At 30.5% G+C, this 21,090-nt stretch overlaps 2 protein-coding genes across 3 annotated transcripts; both read left to right on the top strand.

Annotated features, from left to right (window-relative positions):
- Positions 1 to 2,502: 2,502 nt before the first annotated feature.
- Positions 2,503 to 10,015, top strand: LOC106760031 (topless-related protein 2). Its single transcript, XM_022781629.1, has 22 exons — positions 2,503 to 2,731; positions 2,837 to 3,016; positions 3,113 to 3,226; positions 3,330 to 3,488; positions 3,595 to 3,715; positions 4,203 to 4,332; positions 4,782 to 4,873; positions 4,965 to 5,100; positions 5,185 to 5,294; positions 6,436 to 6,531; positions 6,617 to 6,709; positions 6,953 to 7,080; positions 7,161 to 7,395; positions 7,473 to 7,616; positions 7,745 to 7,897; positions 8,017 to 8,127; positions 8,281 to 8,457; positions 8,545 to 8,673; positions 8,748 to 8,846; positions 8,936 to 9,118; positions 9,538 to 9,713; positions 9,835 to 10,015. Exons 1-22 carry the CDS (start codon positions 2,652 to 2,654, stop codon positions 9,962 to 9,964), a joined length of 2,976 nt encoding a protein of 991 aa, XP_022637350.1. The 5' UTR covers positions 2,503 to 2,651; the 3' UTR covers positions 9,965 to 10,015.
- Positions 10,016 to 17,050: 7,035 nt separating this feature from the next.
- LOC106760159 (probable polygalacturonase) lies at positions 17,051 to 20,003 on the top strand. 2 transcript variants are annotated; one of them, XM_022780382.1, is made up of 6 exons: positions 17,051 to 17,375; positions 17,827 to 18,191; positions 18,333 to 18,453; positions 18,547 to 18,721; positions 18,820 to 18,890; positions 18,980 to 20,003. In XM_022780382.1, the coding sequence occupies exons 1-6, from the start codon at positions 17,366 to 17,368 to the stop codon at positions 19,651 to 19,653; spliced, it is 1,416 nt and encodes a 471-aa protein (XP_022636103.1). In that variant the 5' UTR covers positions 17,051 to 17,365; the 3' UTR covers positions 19,654 to 20,003. The 2 variants fall into 2 exon arrangements, with proteins under 2 accessions (XP_022636103.1, XP_014499094.1); XM_014643608.2 differs by having other exon boundaries at positions 17,055 to 17,371; positions 17,880 to 18,191.
- Positions 20,004 to 21,090: the final 1,087 nt, after the last annotated feature.

Raw genomic sequence — 21,090 nt, 5'->3', positions numbered from 1 at the left:
CATCAGATTTTAATGCAAAGGATATGTTAGATTAATTAAGGAATTAATGACTTAACATATACCTTTAGAACTGACTTTAAGGAATTAAACCAAGATACATTGATCTGAATAACGCAAAATATGTTGTGAGAAATTTATTTTAACTTGAGTCATGAAACCCAATTCCAACGAGACTTACTTTAAGCTTTTAAATCATAATCTTCAAATTCTTGTTATTTCCATATAATTTCATAAATATGAATTCAATTGTGGTTATTATTAAATTGATAATGTAACTCAATTCTCTTGGAAGAGGATAGTCTATACTTACTTTTACTACTTGAAACAGTTTGGTATACTTACCAAAAGGTTATCAAACAACATTTAACATGTAAAAGTGTTGGGTTTTGATGACCATGTTTATTTATTTTTAAAATTTTGATACAAAAAATGTACCAAAGTTTGGAATAGAAAGACAATTTATAATTTTGTATCGACCATAACATATTTAACACTTATTGATTACTATAACGTCAATGATGATGGTGCCAGTGATAATGACATAATAAATGGTGTTAATGGTGACAATGACGTGATAGTTAATGTAATAATGGTGGTGATGTGATAGTTATTGTGATAATGGTGGTGACGTGATAGTTATTGTGATAATGGTGGTGACGTGATAGTTATTGTGATAATGGTGGTGACGTGAGGTGATAGCTACGTATTCTGATAATAATGGTGACGTGATAATTATTCTAATAATGATGGTGACATAAATTACTTTGATAACGATTATAACATATTCGTGATAGTCTCATGTTGAAGATAACTACTAATTTGTCTAAAAATTAAATTAAACACTAAAAATTTATTAGTTTATAAACTCAAAATCATATTTATCAAGATTCAATATCAAGATATATTTTATTGAATAATTCGTTGGATTAATAGCTTAACATTTGACTTTCATTTACTTGATGACTATATAATTCACATAAGCTTCAATATTTATATTTGACATTTTGTTACTTATTTTATCCATTAACAACTAATAAGTATGTTCTTTAATCCAAATAACATCACTAAATATAGTGACTAATTTATAAACTTAAAATTATTGGTGCGATACTAGAAACTAATTTAGACACTAATTTCTTTAATATTTAAAATTTGGTATTTAATGTTAAAGACCAATTTCCAGTCTAATTTACAAATTAGTTATAATTTTTTTATTCATAATAGTGATGATTGTAAAGACCAATAATTTTAAGTTTATAAATTAATATCTAAATTGACAAATTATTTTTTTTCTAAAATTAATTACTATTTAAATATTTTCTTATTGTGATATTGAAAGAAATTTTCTGTTTTTTCTTTTCTTTTTAGTACAAAACTTTCTATTTGTCAGAATTGACATTATGTATTAAGTAAGCTAAAAGTTAGCCTGAAATTTTTGTTTTTTGTTGTAATCAAATTCAATAGTAAAAGAATGTTTTAAGAGTTTTTTGAATGAGAATTTTCATTGTTTTATTGTTAAACTTTTTAGAAAAGTAAAAAAGTTTACATTATGAACTGAATAATGTAATTAATTTATATCTTCCACTTCTAAGCTGAATTCTTAATATATATAATTAGTTCTAAATATAACGTAAAAGACTTCTTTTAACTAATGTTATAAACTTTCTATTTCGATAAATCTTTACACTTTTTATTTTGCAAAACTTAATTTATCAAAAGTCTTTAAAAATACAAACATTCATTATCGTTTATTTAAACTTCCCCTTTTAAAGTTAGCCAATTATTTCAATTTTTAATCTTTAGGTAGATTTTAAAAATTAATAAATTCCTCTCCTAAAGTTATGTTATCTAAATAACGTATATATTTTTTTATATAAAACATTTCAAATTCTTTACATAAATAAACACCCTTTAATAATTCTTCATTCAAATAGACTATTAACTTTTTATTGTATATTTAAACTTTTAATTTAAAAAAAAAACTGAGAAAGATAATTAAGATAACAAATAAAAGAAAAGCATGATGAAATAAAAATATAACCAATGTTGTATCTCCAACATGAGTTTTTTTTTTTTTAATATATATTGCGTTATAAAGAGTATTTTAATATGTACAATAATTAATAACAATATTAAAACATTCATTATAATTAATGTGCTGATTAAAATACTATTAAGTTTAACAATATTTAAATAAAGTGAGAAATTTTTTAGTATTATTTATTAGGTGTAATATAGTTTCAGAAATCATTAATAGTTTTTGTTCAGTTATGTAAGAAAAGAAAATGAAAAACGCGTGAAGAAGTCAAAGAAGTAATTGTAATTTAGAAAAGGAACAAAAGAATGATGTAATGTTTTTGACCAATGCTATACAAATGTGTCAATCCTTTCTTTCCTTATCAACAATTACTATATAAACTATGATGTCTTATATCATAGATCACTCACAACATTCGTGAAACAAAAAATCACTGAAAAACACATCTAAAGAGCATACTTCTAGTTTCATACTTTTCATGTTCGATTTTCAACCCTAGTTGTTTTTTTTTTTTCAGCACCCAAAAGCTATTATTTGTTTGTCGTGTTAAATTTCCATCCTTTGTTCTAAATCCTTGCAATTTTCTTCTAATTCCATAGAAATTAGAGGAAAGATGAAATCTTTAAACCAAGAATTGATGTTTCTCATTCTTCAATATCTTGACGAGGAGAATTTTAAAGACACTGTGCACAAGTAAAGCCTTAGACAAACAAGATTTGTTTATTGATTTATTCTTGATGTTGTCGTGAGCATATAAACATTTAAAAACATGTTTATTTTTTGTGTTTATGGATTCAGGTTAGAACAAGAATCAGGATTGTTCTTCAATGTTAAATATTTTGAAAAGAAAGTTTTGGCTGGAGAATGGGACGATGTTGAGAAATACCTATTTGGATTTACAAAAGTTGATGACAATCGATACTCCATCATGACATTCTTCGAGATTAGGAAGCAAAAATATCTAGAAGCTCTAGATAGGTTATTAATTAATTAATGTTATTTTTTGCAATTACTTATTATAAGTTCATGTTAAAGTATTTTTTTTAATATTTTTCCATATTAAATTTCATTCAGACGAGACAGAGTGAGAGCTGTTGAAATTCTAGTGAATGATTTGAAAGTTTTTCAATCATTCAATGAATATTTGTTCAAAGAGATCACCAATCTTCTAACCCTCAATAATTTTAGGTAAATATTTCGTTTTTTATTTTATTTTATTTTATATTATATGATATTGTTGGTTAAGAATTTGCGAATTGATATATTTTTTTTTCATTGTACTTGAATTAAGGGAAAATGCACAATTATCAAAGTATGGTGACACTAAATCAGCTCGAAATATATTGGTAATAGAGCTTAAAAGATTGATTGAAGCAAATCCTATCTTTCAAGATAAACTCACATTTCCTTCAATTAAAACATCTCGGTTAAGAACCTTGATTAATCAAAGGTAACAGTGTGTGACTTTAACATTATACAACATTATTTTTACAATGTTTTCTTATTTTATTTTTATAATTGATAATTAAGAATGTTTGTCAATATTTTGTATGTAGTGTGAATTGGCAGCATCAGTTGTGCAAGAATCCAATGCCAAATCCAAACATTAGAACTTTATTCATTAACCATTCTTGTTCACCTACAAATGGATCTCCTTCACTTGGAGCACATGTTGGGGTATGGATGTAATTTCAGTATTCATTACTAAAATATTTATTTATAGGATCATGATATTTTAACAACATTTTTTAACAATTTTTTGTACAATAAGATACATATCACTATTTTATTGGTCTGTTTGAATTTATTTTTAAAAAAATAATTGAAACAAACCAATAAGAAACTAGAAAAATGATATTTTAACACCAATTTTTTGACACCATTTTGACCCTGCACACCTATCAAAATATGGTTGGACGATTTAAAATTAAAAAAAAAAACTTTGGTTTTTATTTTTCAAATATGTCCTTACCTCAGCTTTTTTTAATTTAAAATCGTCCAACCACATTTTGACACGTGTGCAGTGTTATAATGATGTCAAAAATTGATATTAAAATATCATTTTTCAAGAAACTATACAATATTATAAAAAAAAGTTGTTAAAAAGAATTTTTAGTCATGTATATAAACAATTCAATATTATTTGTTATTTAATTTTCTGCAGCCATTTACACCATCCCAATCTGCATCTCATGTTAATACTTTAGTGGGATGGACATTGAATGAGATTCAGTCCACATCTTCCCAAATACCAGTAGGTGTTGCTTCCTCATTGTCTGCTCCCACACATCAAGGTATATTTGGGTTAATTTTTAATTTTGAAGATATTTATTATTATTAGGGTACATTATTTTCTAGGTTTAATAAAATAAACAAACGAAAAACATAAAAAGGAATTTTTTAGCATCTAATAAACTTTGGTGGATAGACAAATTTCTTTATTAATTGTATAAAGGATTAAATATATATATATATATATATATATATATATATATATATATATATTTGTTTCATTATCAAGTGTAAGAAATAATTTGATTTCCCCCTTGCATAATATTTTTTTCAATTATATATTGATGCTTGTAAGTTGATATAATTTTAACTAATATGTAGCTTAATTATTCTTTATAGAAAAATAAAAATTTAATAGTATAATTCTCATGTTGTCCATGTTGTTATGCATTTGGGTTATTAATTCTTGAAACGTTATTAATGTCTAGACATGTTATTGAATTTCTTATAGCCTCCAATGCTCTTGGAATGTTGGATTATCTACACAATGATCAAGGACAACTAATGACACAAATGCGAACTACACAACGACATGTAGAAGAGGTGCTAACAAAAGTTTGACATGTTTTTTTTTTTTCATGAAATTAGATTTCCATATGTATGATGTAATTAAAACTCTTAATAATCTACGTAGGCTACTTACAATGCTACACCGCAGCAAACATCTTCCATTTTGGATGATCTTCCTAAAATTGTTGTTTGTACATTGCAACAAGGTTCAACAATTACAACAATGGATTTTCATCCTTCTCTTCATTCATTACTTGCTGGTAGGTTGGAATAATCAATTTAATGTATTGTTTTATGAGGAATTCAATTCTATTACTGACTTAGAAAAATAATTTTTGAAACAGTTGGTTGTGCAAATGGTGACATTTCACTTTGGGAAGCAGGGCATCAACAAAGAATTTTATCAAATCCTTTCAAAATATGGAATATTTCTATTTGCTCTGTCTTATTTCAGGTTTATATTGCATTGTTCAATTACGTAGTTGTTTAAGTTTTTTTACAAAAATATTGTTTATTTGTAGCTTGTTGATTGCATCTTATACTTAGGACTTTAAGCAAATAGTATAACAATTACATTTCTCCAACTCATTAAGAGATCCTTCTTAACCTATTTAGATGTCATTTTTTTCCATGTATTATGTATTGTAAATTTCATAAGAAAATTATCTATGAAAATGAAAACAAAAATGTGGAGCATTTTTTTATCATATGTATTTATTATTTATTAGAGTGAAAAGGTCAATATTTTCAACATGTATGGAACTGTTGTTTGAATTTATGGTAAAAGATAACGTGAAGAGGAATGAAATGTTGTAAAATATTATTGTCTCTACCATTGGTGATGAATTGCATCCAATGAAGGAATTATTTCATTTTCCTCATTCCATCATAAAAATATGCAAACAATAAAATGGTAACATTAATTTATTCCATTTTACTATTTTTGCATCACATTAATTGGAGTACCAGTTTTGTCCTATTCCATTTACTCACCATTAAATATCCAAAGGACTATTTTTACGTCACATTAAGTTGGAGTACATGTTTTGATTATTTATAATTCAAAATAGGAAATCATAAGTAAATGTTAACTTTCATTAATTATGAATTCACAAGTCATTATAAATATGCTCAATTGCTACACATTATTATTCAACTTCAAAATCAACATGATTTATTCTTCATCTTCTATTTCATTTGTTTATTTGCACACTAAATTTGTATTTATTCAAATTGTCAAAATGTTTATGTGATAGTTAGAGTTTATTGAATTCAACTTTTACACAGAATGCACTTTTGAAAGACCCGTCTGTGTCCATTAATCGTGTATTATGGAGTGGTGATGGAGATTTTATTGGTAAGTATACTTTAAGAAATTTTGGTTCTAGTTTGTTTCATAATTAATTAGTGGTTAATAATAAAACTTTTTTCTTCTTTTCAGGGGTTGCTTTTACAAAACATTTGATTCATTTATATATCTATCAAGCACCTAATAATCTACAACCATTTTTAGAGGCATGTTGGTGTCAATTTCAGTAATAATTTAATATAGTTTATTTGTAATTTTTTTACTGATGTGTTCTTCTTCACTACAGATCGATGCTCACGTTGGTGGTGTTAATGACTTGGCTTTTTCTAATTTGAACAAGCAGTTATGTATTATAACTTGTGGAGATGACAAGTTAATAAAGGTAAATAATTAGTTTTTGCTATGTATTAGTCTATAGCCAAATTAAATTATTATTAATTATATTATTTTGTGAAATAATGTTATAGGTATGGGATTTGAACGGAAAAAGGCTTTTCAACTTTGAAGGTCATCAAGCACCTGTTTATTCTATCTGTCCTCATCAAAAGGAAAATATTCAGGTAAAATTTCTCTTATTGATCTTGAGATATCACCCTAAGCTATGATGCTTTTGTTTGTTATAAGTTGATAAGAAAATATGGTTATCATCTAAATTTTCAAACTAAGAGTATATGAAACCTAAAAGAATATCATTATGCAGAACTTTTGCACTATTATAAATTAAGAATTCTAAAAAATGGAATATAATGCAAGCCCATTTTCTAGGAACTAACATCTGTCTTGTCATATATATATATATACAGTTTATGTTTTCAACTTCTATTGATGGGAAAATCAAGGCATGGTTATATGATAACATCGGCTCTCGATTGGACTACGATGCTCCTGGACAGTGGTGCACCAGAATGCTCTATAGTACTGTCGAAAATAGGTAAGAAAATAATGAATAACACAGCATACATATATGTCATCAATTTTGTAATGAGTTATGATTGTTGTTTCCTATTTTAGACTGTTCTCTTGTGGGACAAGTAAAGATGGAGATTGTTTCCTAGTTGAGTGGAATGAAAGAGAAGGATCACCAAAGAGAAGATATTTTGGGTTTGGAAAGAAATGTAATGGAATTGTGCAATTTGACACAACAAAGGGTCGTTATTTGGCTGCTGGTGAAGATAATCAGATTAAGTTTTGGGATATGGATAATGTCAATGTCTTGTTTAGTACAGATGCTGAGGGAGGTCTTCCTGTGAGTTTTCATTGTACTTTCCAATTTTTTATGTCATTTTTAGAACATTGTTTGATGCAGTAAACTCCTTGTGTCAGAATCTCCCTCGTTTGAGATTCAATAAGGAAGGAAATTTGCTTGCTGTTACAACATCAGATGGTGGTTTCAAAGTCCTTTCTAATTCTGAGGGCATTAAATACTTTAGATCTCATCAAACACTTAAAGCTCCACTTGGAACAAAGGTTTATTTTTCACATTATATATCCATTCTCTATTTTTTCCTTTTTGCTTATAAATTAGTGTGTTCAACCTCAGCAAATTAGAATTTGCAAGTGTTCCATTGACTTGATCTTTACTTTTTTTCTTCAAGAATGGGACTGATTCTATTCCTAGATGCATAGAGAGGAAAGGAAGTTTTGATTATGCATCGCACAAGTCTAAAGTTTGGGAAACAGCAGAAATAATTGACCCCATTCAGTGTAGAACAATTACTCTCACAGATAGTGCAGATCCCACTAACAAGGTATTTCTTGCAACCTTTCCTTTTCTACATAGTATTCTTAATTTGTGTTACCTATGACTTTTAATTAATATGTTTTTGTTTGTAAAAAGTTGAGTTCATAAAATCTTGTTTTGACCAAGGTTGTTCGCCTTATTTACACAAATTCTGGAGTTAGTCTCATTGTTCTTGGCTCAAAAGGGATTCAGAGGTTGTGGAAATGGAGTCGTAATGAATTGAATCCAAATGGAAAGGTAATTCTACCCTTAAACCAAGGTGTTTTATAAATACACAACACATACGTATTTACATATTTGAGATTCTATTACATATGATGTCTGTATTTTTGCTACCTCCAACACAGTCTTTCACATAAAGATCTAATTTTTCTCATGTTTGTTCAAAAGGCCACAGCAAGTGTTGTTCCACAACTTTGGGAACCAAATAATGGTATTGTGATGATTAACGATGTCCCAAACTCTTCTGAAGCAATATATCCCTGCATGGCACTCTCAAAGAATGATTCCTATGTTATGTCTGCATGCGGAGGAAAAATTTCATTGTTCAACATAATGAGTTTTAAGGTGATAGGAAAACTCATTTGTTAATATACTTTTTTATATTATTAATATTTTTTCTCTTACAATTTTAAAATTCTTTTGCTGTGTTAGGTTATGACAACTTTTATGCCACCTCCACCTATTCCGACCTGTCTGGCATTTCATCCTAAAGATAACAATATTGTTGCAATTGGGATGAATGATTCAACAGTTCACATTTATAATGTCAGGGTGAATGAGGTAATTAATTCAAAGGTGTTCTAGAAATTAACCTCGTTTAGAATGGCATATTGATTCGACTTCTCTTTGTTTAGGTCAAATCTAAATTGAAAGGTCATCATCATGAGTGTATCACTGGTTTAGCTTTTTCAGCTCGACTCAATATATTGGTTTCATCTGGTGCTGATGCTCAGGTATGTTTCTTCAATCTATTTCATATTTTTTTTCTCTGAAAGCCTTTTTTAATTTATAACTTCACAATAAAAAGAAATTGTTTTTGTAGCTTTCTTTTTGGAGCATTGACTCGTGGCATAAGAAGAAATCAGTATCAATTCAAATGCCTAATGGAAATACACTTGTTGGTGATACTCAAGTGCAATTCAACAATGATCAAGTACGCTTGTTGGTGTGCCATGAGAGTCAACTTGCAATATATGATGCTTTTAGAATGGAATTGATTCAAAGGGTAAGCACTTATTTTCCCTTTTATTCTCTCCAAATCAATGAAATCACTCTAACTTCTATTATGATTAGATTTAAACTTAAAAATATTTTTAATCTTTGATACAAAATTAAAATTTGTCCATGCTTTGATACTTGATTTCCAAATTTTAAAAATGAATTGATATAATTTTTTAATTTGACTGTATTAAATTTTATTGATATGTCAAACACGTTTTATGTTGATGTTTCTAACACGTTTAAACTTAAATATTAAAAGAACTCTTTGATTATTTTTTTAACTTACGAATTAAAATATATCAAAAATGGAAACATAGATGAGTTTCAATTTAACGTTCAAATTTAAAAATAAAAAGTATATTTAATTTTTAAATTTATTCATTGTTTACATGAGTTAGTAACATCTTGATGTTTGGATTATAGTGGGTAGCACAAGAGTGGTTGATCGGTTCCTTATCATGTGCAACATATTCATGCAATAGCCAACTAGTTTATGCTGCTTTCCTTGATGGAAATATTGGAATATTTGAAGGGAACACACTCAAGGTCAAATGTCGTATGGCTTCATCAGCATACCTACATCAACCCACAATAATAAGGTTTTCCAACACTTCATTAATTTATTATCTCCTTATATATATATTTGAGATATACCATATGAGAGAATATATATGAATTCATGTCATTTTCTTATACTAATCTTAACCTTTTCTTTTGTAGGCAAAATGTGTATCCTATAGTTGTTGCAGCTCATCCTGATGAGCCTAATCAATTTGCAATTGGACTTTCTGATGGCTCAATTAAGGTTATTGAGCCTAGGGACTGTGATACCAAATGGGGAAATTATTAAGACATATGTTCATGAATATCATGAAAATAATGTAACTTTGAGCACTTTCAATTAGAGATGTTATTCATTTACATCATTTTAAACTTCTGGTTCCTTAAGTTTTTTTTTTTCGATGATATATATGGTGTAAAATTATTGAGGTTGAATGTTCCTTCTTGTGCTATATTTTCATTAAAATATTCAAAACATGTACTAATGCAACCCCTCAATATAATTCAAATTAAATTTTGTGAAAAATACTACTTGATCGTACGCTTAAGATAAATAACATAATTTTATAAAGTATCATGAAATTTACTGCGTTAAAATTAACAACTGAAATTTATATATAGCTTTCAACAAGAACGGTGAGAAATGGTAATTTAAGCATATATTTATATATCCTTGAGTATAATTTGCAGTATTTGAGTGTTTTTGGAGAAACTTGTACATGTGCAGTTTTGGTGGTTTGTCGTTGATGGCAAAGTAAAGAGTGATGGAAGTAGGTGTGGTCCATGGCATGACCAAAGTATCAAAAGCCAGTATAAGTCAAATACCTGTTTGGCCCAAAACGCAATGGAGCGTGCAGCAGTAGGTTTTGTGATTTGTAGTGTATTCAACACTTGAATTTTCATGTTGTTGTTGCAGAGATCATGTACTTCAAAACTGTCCCTATTAATTTTTCTTTTAACATATTATCTCAGTATCTGTGTCTCTTACCAATGCTGCCTTCAGATATAGATTTACCACACTGATTAGTTCGGCAGTAAAATATTTTGTACAGATCAAGTTTTCATAATAATTTTTTCACTTTTTGCATGTTTGGAAAACGTAAAACTGTATTGAAATACACTTTTTATCATGTGAAAAAACACTAATGAAAGGATTAAGTGTTGATGTGAATCTGCTGATCCCACTTCAGACCATGTCATATTTTTTGTGGACCAAAGGTGGTCGTAGTACAGCATGCTTATAGACACAGTCTGTGTATTGATTTTCCTTAGAATGTAATCCACGCATCCTAGTACCAAATGAATTATATATATATATATATATATATATATATATATATATATATATATATAAAGAGTAAATATATATTGCATGCTTACTACCACTGCTACTGTAATATATTTACCTGTTTTGCATCCAAAAAAGGTACCTAATATCATCATGCACATAGAAAGGAATCAAAGGACACACTTGACCACAAGTTCTACCCATGAAAACTGGTCCTTTTCACAACACATCGAACTCCATAATGAGATGGTGCAACATGAAAGCAAAACAAAGATTCTAGGAAAACCGTAAGATCTTGTGAAGTACTACAGAAATGTGACACCCATGATGTCTGTTCTCAGAAATCAGTACCAGAATCAGAAATTTTCTGCCAAAAAACCATCAGTTTGCTTTAACTCTCGGTGCCTATTAAAACTTGAACATCATGGGAACTTTTCCTTTTTACTGTCTCTTCTTACTTTCTTTATCCTTATTATGGTACATCTTTTTCTCCCATAATTCCCTGGTCGTATCTAAATATCTATAAAACAACAAATGATATTTTTTTTACAACTCTACATGGATCACTTTTACTGTTTTTATTATTATTTTGTTTCAAAATTAATGAATAAATAAACAGGACATATCATAAATCAAAATAAGACTTTATACATGATAAATTTGGTAACTTTATGATAATTATTTCAAAAACCAGAACAAAAATTTTTAAATAAATTTAAATGAGAATAGTTAGAAAAATGTAAAAGATAGAAGTGTTTCTTAATAATAATAATAATAATTATGAAGTTCATTAAATTCTACTTTGATAGTACTTAGATAGCTACGTTTAAGACTAGAAGTTTATTAATAATATTTTCGTAATAGTTGGGTGCATATATAAATTGTATTTTGGTAGTAGATGTATTAAATGTATATGATTGAAGGACCAAGATAAAAAACTTATAAATAATACATGTACTACAAAAAAATTGACCCAACAAGTCATAATATTAGAGTGTATCTTAAGAAAGACTTGTTGTAAAAAAATTACATAAAAGCCTTAGTGTTTGTGTGCTTGAGAAAAAACTAGAGAGGCAGAGTTAGATGGTCAACTGCAAACAGTATGTCATTGTTAAAGTTGATAAAGATGATCAATTATTATAACTCTGGAGTCTGAAAATGAAAGCTCTTTTTAACTCCAAGAAAAATTGGGAGTTGGTTCTAGGTGGTTTTGAAAAATCAGTCAACACCACAAATTGGTCGAATGCTCCATTGAAAGCATTGAAAGAAGTGCATGTGAAGGATAAGACAACTTTGTACATCCTATACCAAGCTGTGGATGAGTTTGAATTTGAGAAGATTATAAGTATAAAATTTTCAAAAGAAGCGTGAGACATTTTGGAGAAGACATATAAGAGGGACGATAGAGTAAATCAGGTTCGACATCAAACTCTCAAGGAAGAACATGAGGATGAAGGAGTCTGATGGAGTAGCCGAGTACATCTTTCAAGTTGAAACAGTGGCAAACCAACTCGAAAGAAACGAAGAAACACTGCCCACACTAGTTGAGTAGTGGAGAAAATCTTGAGGTCGTTAACTGAAAACTTTGAGAAGATAATATGGACTATTGAAGAGTCTAAGGACTTGTCAACACTTTCGGTTGAAGAGTTTGTCAGTTACTTGGGGTGCATGAGCAACGGAGAAGGAAGAAGAAGGAGAAGTCTTTTAAACAAGCACTTTAAGCAAAGGCAACCATAAAGGGAGAAGCTTAGAACACTTAAGGGAAAAGACAATACCAAGGAGGTATAGGAATCAAACCTAGTAGAAGTCATGGATAGAAAAAGGAGAAACAACAATCTAGCCAACAAAATTGGCGCAAAAGAGGATGATGTTAATGGAGATGTGGTCAATCAAGCAACTCAGACGTTAAGTGCTTCTAGTGTGACAAGTATGTCCATTATGCAAAGGAATGCAAATCGATTAAGTGTTTTAGTTGTGATAAGGTTGAACATTTTGTAAAAGATTGTCGGTTTGAAATGAAAGAGAATGACAATCAATCTTGTCGAAGAAGTTGAAGAAGAAGCGATGTTGTTGTTGATGGAATGTAGTCCAAACAACTTAATGGGGTGCCAAGAAAGCTTACAAAGCTTGACTGAAAGTCTGGAAAGCATGGATAGCTTGGACATGTGCGAAGACGAGCTTCTTATTCAAAGGTTAAAGCTTGCAAGAGGCAATTTATGACAAAGAATTGAAAAAGAAGTTAGAGGCAATGCAAAGTTATAAGCAAATTTAGAGAGAAGAAAGTAGGTTTTGCATAAGCGGTGTTAGGAACTTGAACAAAATGTTTCAAAATTGCAAGAACAATTATAATAAGAGAAGGATTTGAGAGTTGCACTGGTGGTGCAAGATGAGAAGTAATGACTTGCAATGAATGAAAAGATCAATGCAATTAAGTACAACAATACGTGAGAATCGATCGATCTCTCAAAAGGAGTTCAAACTATTGGCTAGAACTTAGTTACTAATAAGTTTACCACATGAACAATAAAGAATCCAACAAAGGACAAGTCGATCAAGGTTAAAAAGAAGTCAGTCAAAGAAAAAAACAAATTGGTCACAGAAATAGCAAAGAACCTAATGAAGAACAAATTGTTCACCGAAAATGGAGAGAATAAATCAACCACAGTGAAGATAAAGTGATCGTAAAGAAAGCGAAGAATATAATGAAAAGAACATGCAAGATGTGAGAGGATTTACTACATGAAGGAAGCGGAGGCAAAAGAATCAAAATAATGAATAAAAGAAGTATTTCAGTTTACAAAGATTTTGTTAAATAAATTGAAATGAAGATAGTCAGAAAAATGCAAAAGAGAAGTATGTTCTTTTGGAAGAATTATGAAATTCATTCAATTGTAATTTGATAGTAATTGGATAGCTGTTTTTAAGGTTAAAAGTTTATTAGTACTATAATTAATTAATTGTATTTTGGTAATAGATGTATTAAATATGTACTTAGTTAAAGGACAAAGATAAAGGCCCTGTAAATAATACATGTACTGTTTAAATTTTCACGCACCAAGTCATAATATTTGAGTGTATTTTCATAAAGACTTGTCAATAAAAATAATAACAGTGAAGAAATTTGCACTGAGAAAACATGACTGTTAAACCTGAAAATTAAATACATATATAATAAGGATGTGAAGATGAGATTGAAATAATAGAATTGGAAAGGAAAACAGACAAGTGTAGTTGTACTTGACTTGGAGACTTCAACTTTGCCTTGTTGCAAGGTCCTATTCATCATTGCTGCATTAGCCTAATAAGGTTTAACTCTTATCATGACATGTGTTTAATTTGGACAGAAAGCTCACTTTCCAGTGTTGTCTTTTGGTTTTTTCTGCACACACCAGTAATAATTTGCTGCAGAAAACGACCTATGCTGTTCTCAAATTTTATTTTAGTCCTATAGGATTCTCATGTCTTGTGCTTATGTGGAACTTTTCATGTTGGCCCCACTCATTCTCTCTTATCCATAATCACTCTTACTCACCCTCACCCTTTCATTTTCCCACAATCAACGTGCTCTCCTTGCCATGTCCATTGTCACAACTCACAACAAATTCTGATACGTTCACATTTACTTGCCTTCAGTTTCATCCATCACTGAAATAGTTGCACCAAAGTACATTCTACTGCTAAAATTTTCTGACATCTTCACATGCTCTTATCATCTTTAATTTTTGTTTAGATACAATTTATTTCAGCTAAAGGATTTGACCATGTAATATCTCATATTTTACACATTTTTGTATGAAAAGGGTTGTGGCTAATTGATATGTGATCCACACCTTTGACCCAGAGGGTGGGAAAAGAAAAGGAAAAGCAAAGGCTAGCTGTGCAATTATTGACAGAACTTTGAATTTCTTCTTTACAAAGAAATTGAACAGAGAGATTAGGGTTATATATCTCAGATTTATTTTCTTTTTCACACACACAGCTACCAAACCTATATATAGCTGACCATTGAAGTGCAGGATACAGCTGGTTGAAGAGAGATTCAAATAAGCTCTAAGAACATGTGATTCCAAATTAAACAACTCAATAATAATTTTAGCTAATATTTATAGTCAATGAGATTAATGTTATTTGCATGATTCTGTCATATCTATATCCCTTAGGAACTAAGTATCAGTGGAACCAAAGTGTGCCCATTATGTTATTATCTTAAAAAAAACATCATCACACAAGAAGGACAACAATCATAAGAAAACCTAGTTATCTTTTATCATAAGGTTCTTTTATGATAACAAAAGCAAATTGATTTAGTCACAGTGAGGGAGGATTGTGGTACCTTGATTAGAAGAATGCAGATGCAGTAATCCAATCTGCAGACAGGTTTATTGAGGACTGTGCATTAATTACTATTTGCTTATATATTTAGATATAGAAATTGGTATTGTGTTGTTGAAACACTACCCCACATGAGTTAGTGGAATCATTCAAAATCAACATCATGCATGTATTTTGAACTGCCATTTAAAAAGTCTTCAGGAATGTGTATGTAGCATTGTAGGGGAATGGAAAATTTGAACGTGAAAAGTCGTGAATTTTGATATGTTTCTGATTGGAATTAATGATCTGATTTAGCTTGCTAGCATCTTAATTCTCTACTTGTCATATTTTTTTATTTTGTTTTTGGTCTTTTTCATTAGAGAAGATGTGAACAAAAGATTCATTAAATAAATATACAGTCTTAAAAAGTGTTGCGTTTCTATTCTAAAGATGTCTGTTAAAAAGTTTGTGGGACAGACAGAAGTATGATGATGTTGTTGAGAAGTGTGGATTCTCTTCTCAAGACTAACCAAAAGAAAGAAACAAAGTAGGGTTGAATCACATATAATTTTCTATGTTGATTGCATCTTAGTCATATTTATTGCCAATTCATAATTAATAAATTAATTAGTTGTTCTTCATCTCCATCTCTCTATCTTCTTCTCCTTATTAATCATATGTTTTTGACTCTGAAGAAGGTTATAATTGTGATGGTGCTTATTTTATGATGTTCAGATGAACATGTAAAACAATGCCAGAAATCACATTTTCATTTTATTATATATTGTAAACAAATTAAAATACTTGAAAATAAAAGGAAGAGAAATCAGGAAAATTCAAATTAAGATATATATTTTTTTTTCTCTATTTATCTTTTAAGAAAACAACAGTATCAAGAACCTATACTTCTTGTAGAATGATTTGCTCATGAGAGAAATCAGAATCTAACTTTCCAAAGTTGAAATTATAAATATTATAAAAAAAATATTATATTCATATCAATTAATCTTGAAATAAATTAAACATTTAATAAATTCAATACATTTTTAGAAAACCTATTTTGAGTGAAGTGAGTGAAGCCAGGCTAGCATCCTTGGCATGATTGATGTGGGCCCCACCCTCCCTCATTTCTGCTCTGTCAATCCACATGCATTTCCAAACTTATTCTCATTCCCTCACCCACCCTTTCCTCCTACCCTCTCCACGTGTCACTCAGGGGAGCCACTTTTCCCTTTCAACACCCTCCTATTTCGTCCCACGTGTCACTCCCAAATACAAAACCCTTGAATGTTATCATTCCCCATCCCACTAATCAGCCTCTCAGAAATCTTAATGTTAACAAACAAAAATAATAATGTTAACGTTGTTTTGTTTCTTCGCTGTTCAGTGTTCGGTCTTCTGCTCAGTCACTCAGTCGGTAACACATGCCAAAACAAAACACACTTCAAACAATTTACTTTGCCTGGTAAAACTCTGACATGTGAAAACACACCCCACACACATACACTGTTACTCTGCACTGCAGGCACAATCTATGAGGGCCGTTACGAACGATTTTGTCGGCGAGAGACGTTAATAATCATGTTCATTAACAGGGGCAATGGCCAATTATTACAATTAATTTACCTGTTTTTCTGCTTTCATTTCTTTTTTGTCTCCTTATTGTTATTCTCTCTCTTCCCACACTTCTTTTTCTATTTTTTCCTTCACCATTATTATGTTTATTTTCTATATCTGAATTAAGATAATTAATCAGTATATGCATGGAAAGCAAAGGCTGTCATTAGAAAAAAAAAATGAAATTGTTAGTAAATATCTGTATATACATCACCATGTTACATGTAGGAAAGGACTATTAATCTTCTCCTTTTCTGTGCGAAGATTAATGCTTATAATAATACTCACAAAACTGGAACAAAACTGCTTCTGTTCCCAGTGGCTGCTTCTTCTTCCTCTTTTTTTCTTTCTCTCTCTTTTCTCTCTGCTTCTGCTGCAATTTCTTTCTTTCTTCTTTTTTTTTTTGCTTTTGGTTACTTGTTTCTTGTCTTCCTTGGAGTCTGACCCTGTTGCCAGCTTTGACTCAAGAAGATGTTTGTAAGTACGTTTTCGTGGTTTATTTGTTTTTGTTTTTGCTGTGTTTGTGGTCTTTTCCTTTTGACTTTGGGTCTTGTTTCAAATCTGGGTGTCATTGATAAGTAAGAGGGCATTCTCAAATTTCAATCTTTGGTTTGGTTTTAGATAAGACAAAGTATGCTTGATGGGTAAATGTTGGGTCTTGTTCTGTTGTTGTTTGGTTACGCATGTAGCGAGATGATCGATGTCAATGATGGGGGATTCAGTTGGATCAAATTTCATTCCATTTGATCTGATAAACTTGCATTCTTCTTTCAGATTGGAATTCTCTTTCAAGTTTTCAGTCATCTGATGTGTGTGTGTGTGTGAAGTGAATTGTTTGGTCAATGATGAGATTATTCATTTGTTTCTATGCCAGTTGAATTGTGATTGGATTTGGATTTGGATTTCGGTGTGATTAACAATTGAATTTGTAGGATATCTCCTGAGAATCAATGGGTTGCATTTTGCTTTTTGTACACTCTTTCAGGTGGCATTGCTCTTGCTGGTGGCATTGAGCAATGCCGTGAGAGTTAGCGGAGATGGTGGGCAATGTGGTTCCAACCCAACACTAGACCCAAGACCACACAGTGTCTCCATTTTGGAGTTTGGTGCGGTTGGAGATGGTAGAACACTCAACACCATTGCATTCCAGAACGCCATCTTCTATCTTAAGTCATTTGCCGATAAGGGTGGCGCTCAGCTCTATGTTCCTCCCGGTAAATGGCTCACCGGAAGCTTCAATCTTACCAGCCATCTCACCCTCTTTTTGGAAAAAGGTGCTGTCATTATTGGATCTCAGGTATTGCTTCTCTTTTCACTAACTTTTGATCGGTCCTGCCTTATTCTGCTGATCCTTTGCGTGTAGTGATGGTTCATGTTCTGATACGGGGTGTGTTTTTATCTGGGTTTCGGTTCATACATGCTGTTATTACTTGTTCAGGATCCATCTCATTGGGATGTTGTTGAACCCTTGCCTTCGTATGGCCGAGGCCTTGAAGTTCCCGGGGGAAGATATCAGAGCTTGATAAATGGATACATGTTACATGATGTGGTTGTAACAGGTTTTGTTATCTCCCAATATTCTGTTTCTTTCCTGCAAGATTTCATTGGTTTGTTTCTCGATTGAATTTTCATGTCTCTGTGTGACTCATCAGGTAATAATGGAACCATTGATGGCATGGGAGTGGTTTGGTGGGAGTGGTATAGCTCCCATTCCTTGAACCATAGCCGTCCTCATCTGGTTGAAATTGTGGCATCTGATAATGTGGTGGTTTCAAATCTTACATTCTTGAATGCCCCAGCTTATAGCATACACCCAGTCTATTGCAGGTATATTATATATGTTCTGTTCTTCTTCTAAACAGTAAATGAAATTATACTTACTTTTCAAGGGTCGTGCTGATTTAGTTTTATGTAATTTGATGCAGCCATGTACATATTCAAAATGTTTCAATCTCTGCTCCTCCAGAATCCCCTTATACTGTTGGTATAGTGCCAGGTTTGTATTGTTGTGGAAATGACATTGCTTCTAAAATATCATTGCTTCTAAAATGACTTTGGTAACCTTTGTGCAATACCTGTTTTCAGATTCTTCTGAATATGTGTGTATAGAAGATTGTATTGTTGGCATGGGATTTGATGCAATTTCTCTTAAAAGTGGCTGGGATGAGTATGGCATTGCCTATGGCAGGCCAACTGAGAATGTGCACATCAGAAGGGTGCATCTTCATGCATTTTCTGGGTCTGCTCTTGCATTTGGAAGTGACATGTCTGGTGGCATTTCAAATGTTGTAGTGGAGCATGCTCATGTTATGAAATCAAACAGTGGCATTGAGTTTAGAACCACAAGAGGAAGAGGTGGTTATATGAAAGATATTGTTATATCAGACATAGAAATGGAAAATGTGCACACAGCAATTGCTGCCACTGGTAACTGTGGGTCTCATCCTGATGACAATTTTGATCCAAATGCACTCCCACTTTTGCATCACATTACATTGAGAGATGTCACAGGCACAAACATTACCATTGCTGGAAACTTTACTGGAATAGAGGAATCCCCTTTCACAAACATATGCCTTTCCAACATAACCTTGTCAACAAATTCTGTTTCTCCAATGACATGGGAATGCTCAAATGTGTCTGGATTTTCAGACTCAGTGCTCCCAGAACCTTGTCCTGAACTTGGAAACCCCTCATATGATTCTTCTTCCTCCTGTTTCTACCTTGTGAGTATCAGTGGAAAAACTGCAGTGCAGTGATAATTCTTTCTCAATACAACAAGATTCTTATTCTTAAGTGCCCTTTTGCTTGATGTTGATGAAGAAGTGAATGGCCATTTTCCATCAAAGATCAGACCACATTCTTTCCAATAAGACGGTTTTGAGGATTATTCATTTTTTCATCTCTTAGATTTGCGTTCCTGCATGTTCCTATCAGCACATTATTTGTACAGCTTCATTTCTTCATTCATGTGTAAGGAAATTTTGGTAGTGCCAGCCACAGGAGGACTCAAAGTTTCATAGTTTTGCATTAGTGGATTTGGATGTAAAGCATGTAGTGGATTTGGTGATACTTCAATTAAACAAAGTTCAACTTTTTTTCATCGTTATCCAAGTCTTGCTACTGATGCATGCCTGCAATCTATATATAATCATATTTATCATAACAAGATTTTTGCAACATTCCAATTCTCCACTTGATAGATTACGTTTTCATGCTTTAATCTGTCTCGATTCAATTGGAGCATTTCATTGCTTATCACAGTTTAGTTTGTAGTGAAATTTGATAACAGTGACAGCATTATTTTCAAATCTGATAATCAAAAGAAGTCACATCTCATCGAATAATGAAGTGGGTGCCTTCAGATTTTCTCAACTAGCATAAAAAAAAATACATATATCTATTCAAAATTAAGAATAAAATATTTTTACTAATAAAATCATTTACTGGAAAAATTAATAGTTACTCATAATAACTTCATTAAATTTTATTGGCAAATATAATTTTATAATTAATTTAATAGAAATATATTAGTATTAAAAAAAATTAAGACTTAATACACCTGCACTCTTTCTCTATGTACATCAAATGATTTGGGATATAATTTTAAATTATTTAACCTGAAATATCAATATTCCAATTTATGTAATTTTAAATTTTAAATTATTTTGAATTTCAGTAATGTTTCAACAACATATTTCATGGTTTGGTTTGGATTAAGAGGTTTTGTGATAACAATATTTGACCTTTTCATATAGGAAAAATTCTTTTAACAATATTTTTTTAATAATTTTTTGACAATGAAGATGTGACAGCTTGTAATTGGTCCGTTTTAAATATTTTTTTAACATAAATTCAAATAGACCTATAAAGTGATGACATGTATCGTATTGTCAAAAAATGTTCTCAAAATATCATCATCTATATAATATTACCTTGTTGAATCCAAAATTGGGTAAAATGGCGTTTGCAGCAACTTATTTTCCCCGTTTTCAGTTATTTTATTGAAAAAGTGTCTAAGAAAATTATATAGAAAAATGAAATAATTAAATTTTCACAGTCTAAACACACCATAAACAACTTTTTATATAAGTTTGTCATATAATGTTATTTAAGAAATTGTTTCCACAAATTTCTTCATAAACATTTACAAGAGAGGAAAAAATGTGTTTTTTTTTTACAAACTAAAATTAGTT

The sequence above is a fragment of the Vigna radiata genome, chromosome 5 (genome assembly GCF_000741045.1).
Source record: "Vigna radiata var. radiata cultivar VC1973A chromosome 5, Vradiata_ver6, whole genome shotgun sequence".
Lineage (NCBI taxonomy): Eukaryota > Viridiplantae > Streptophyta > Magnoliopsida > Fabales > Fabaceae > Vigna > Vigna radiata.
Note: the sequence above shows the minus strand (reverse complement) of the source record. Positions and strands in the feature narration are given on the sequence as shown.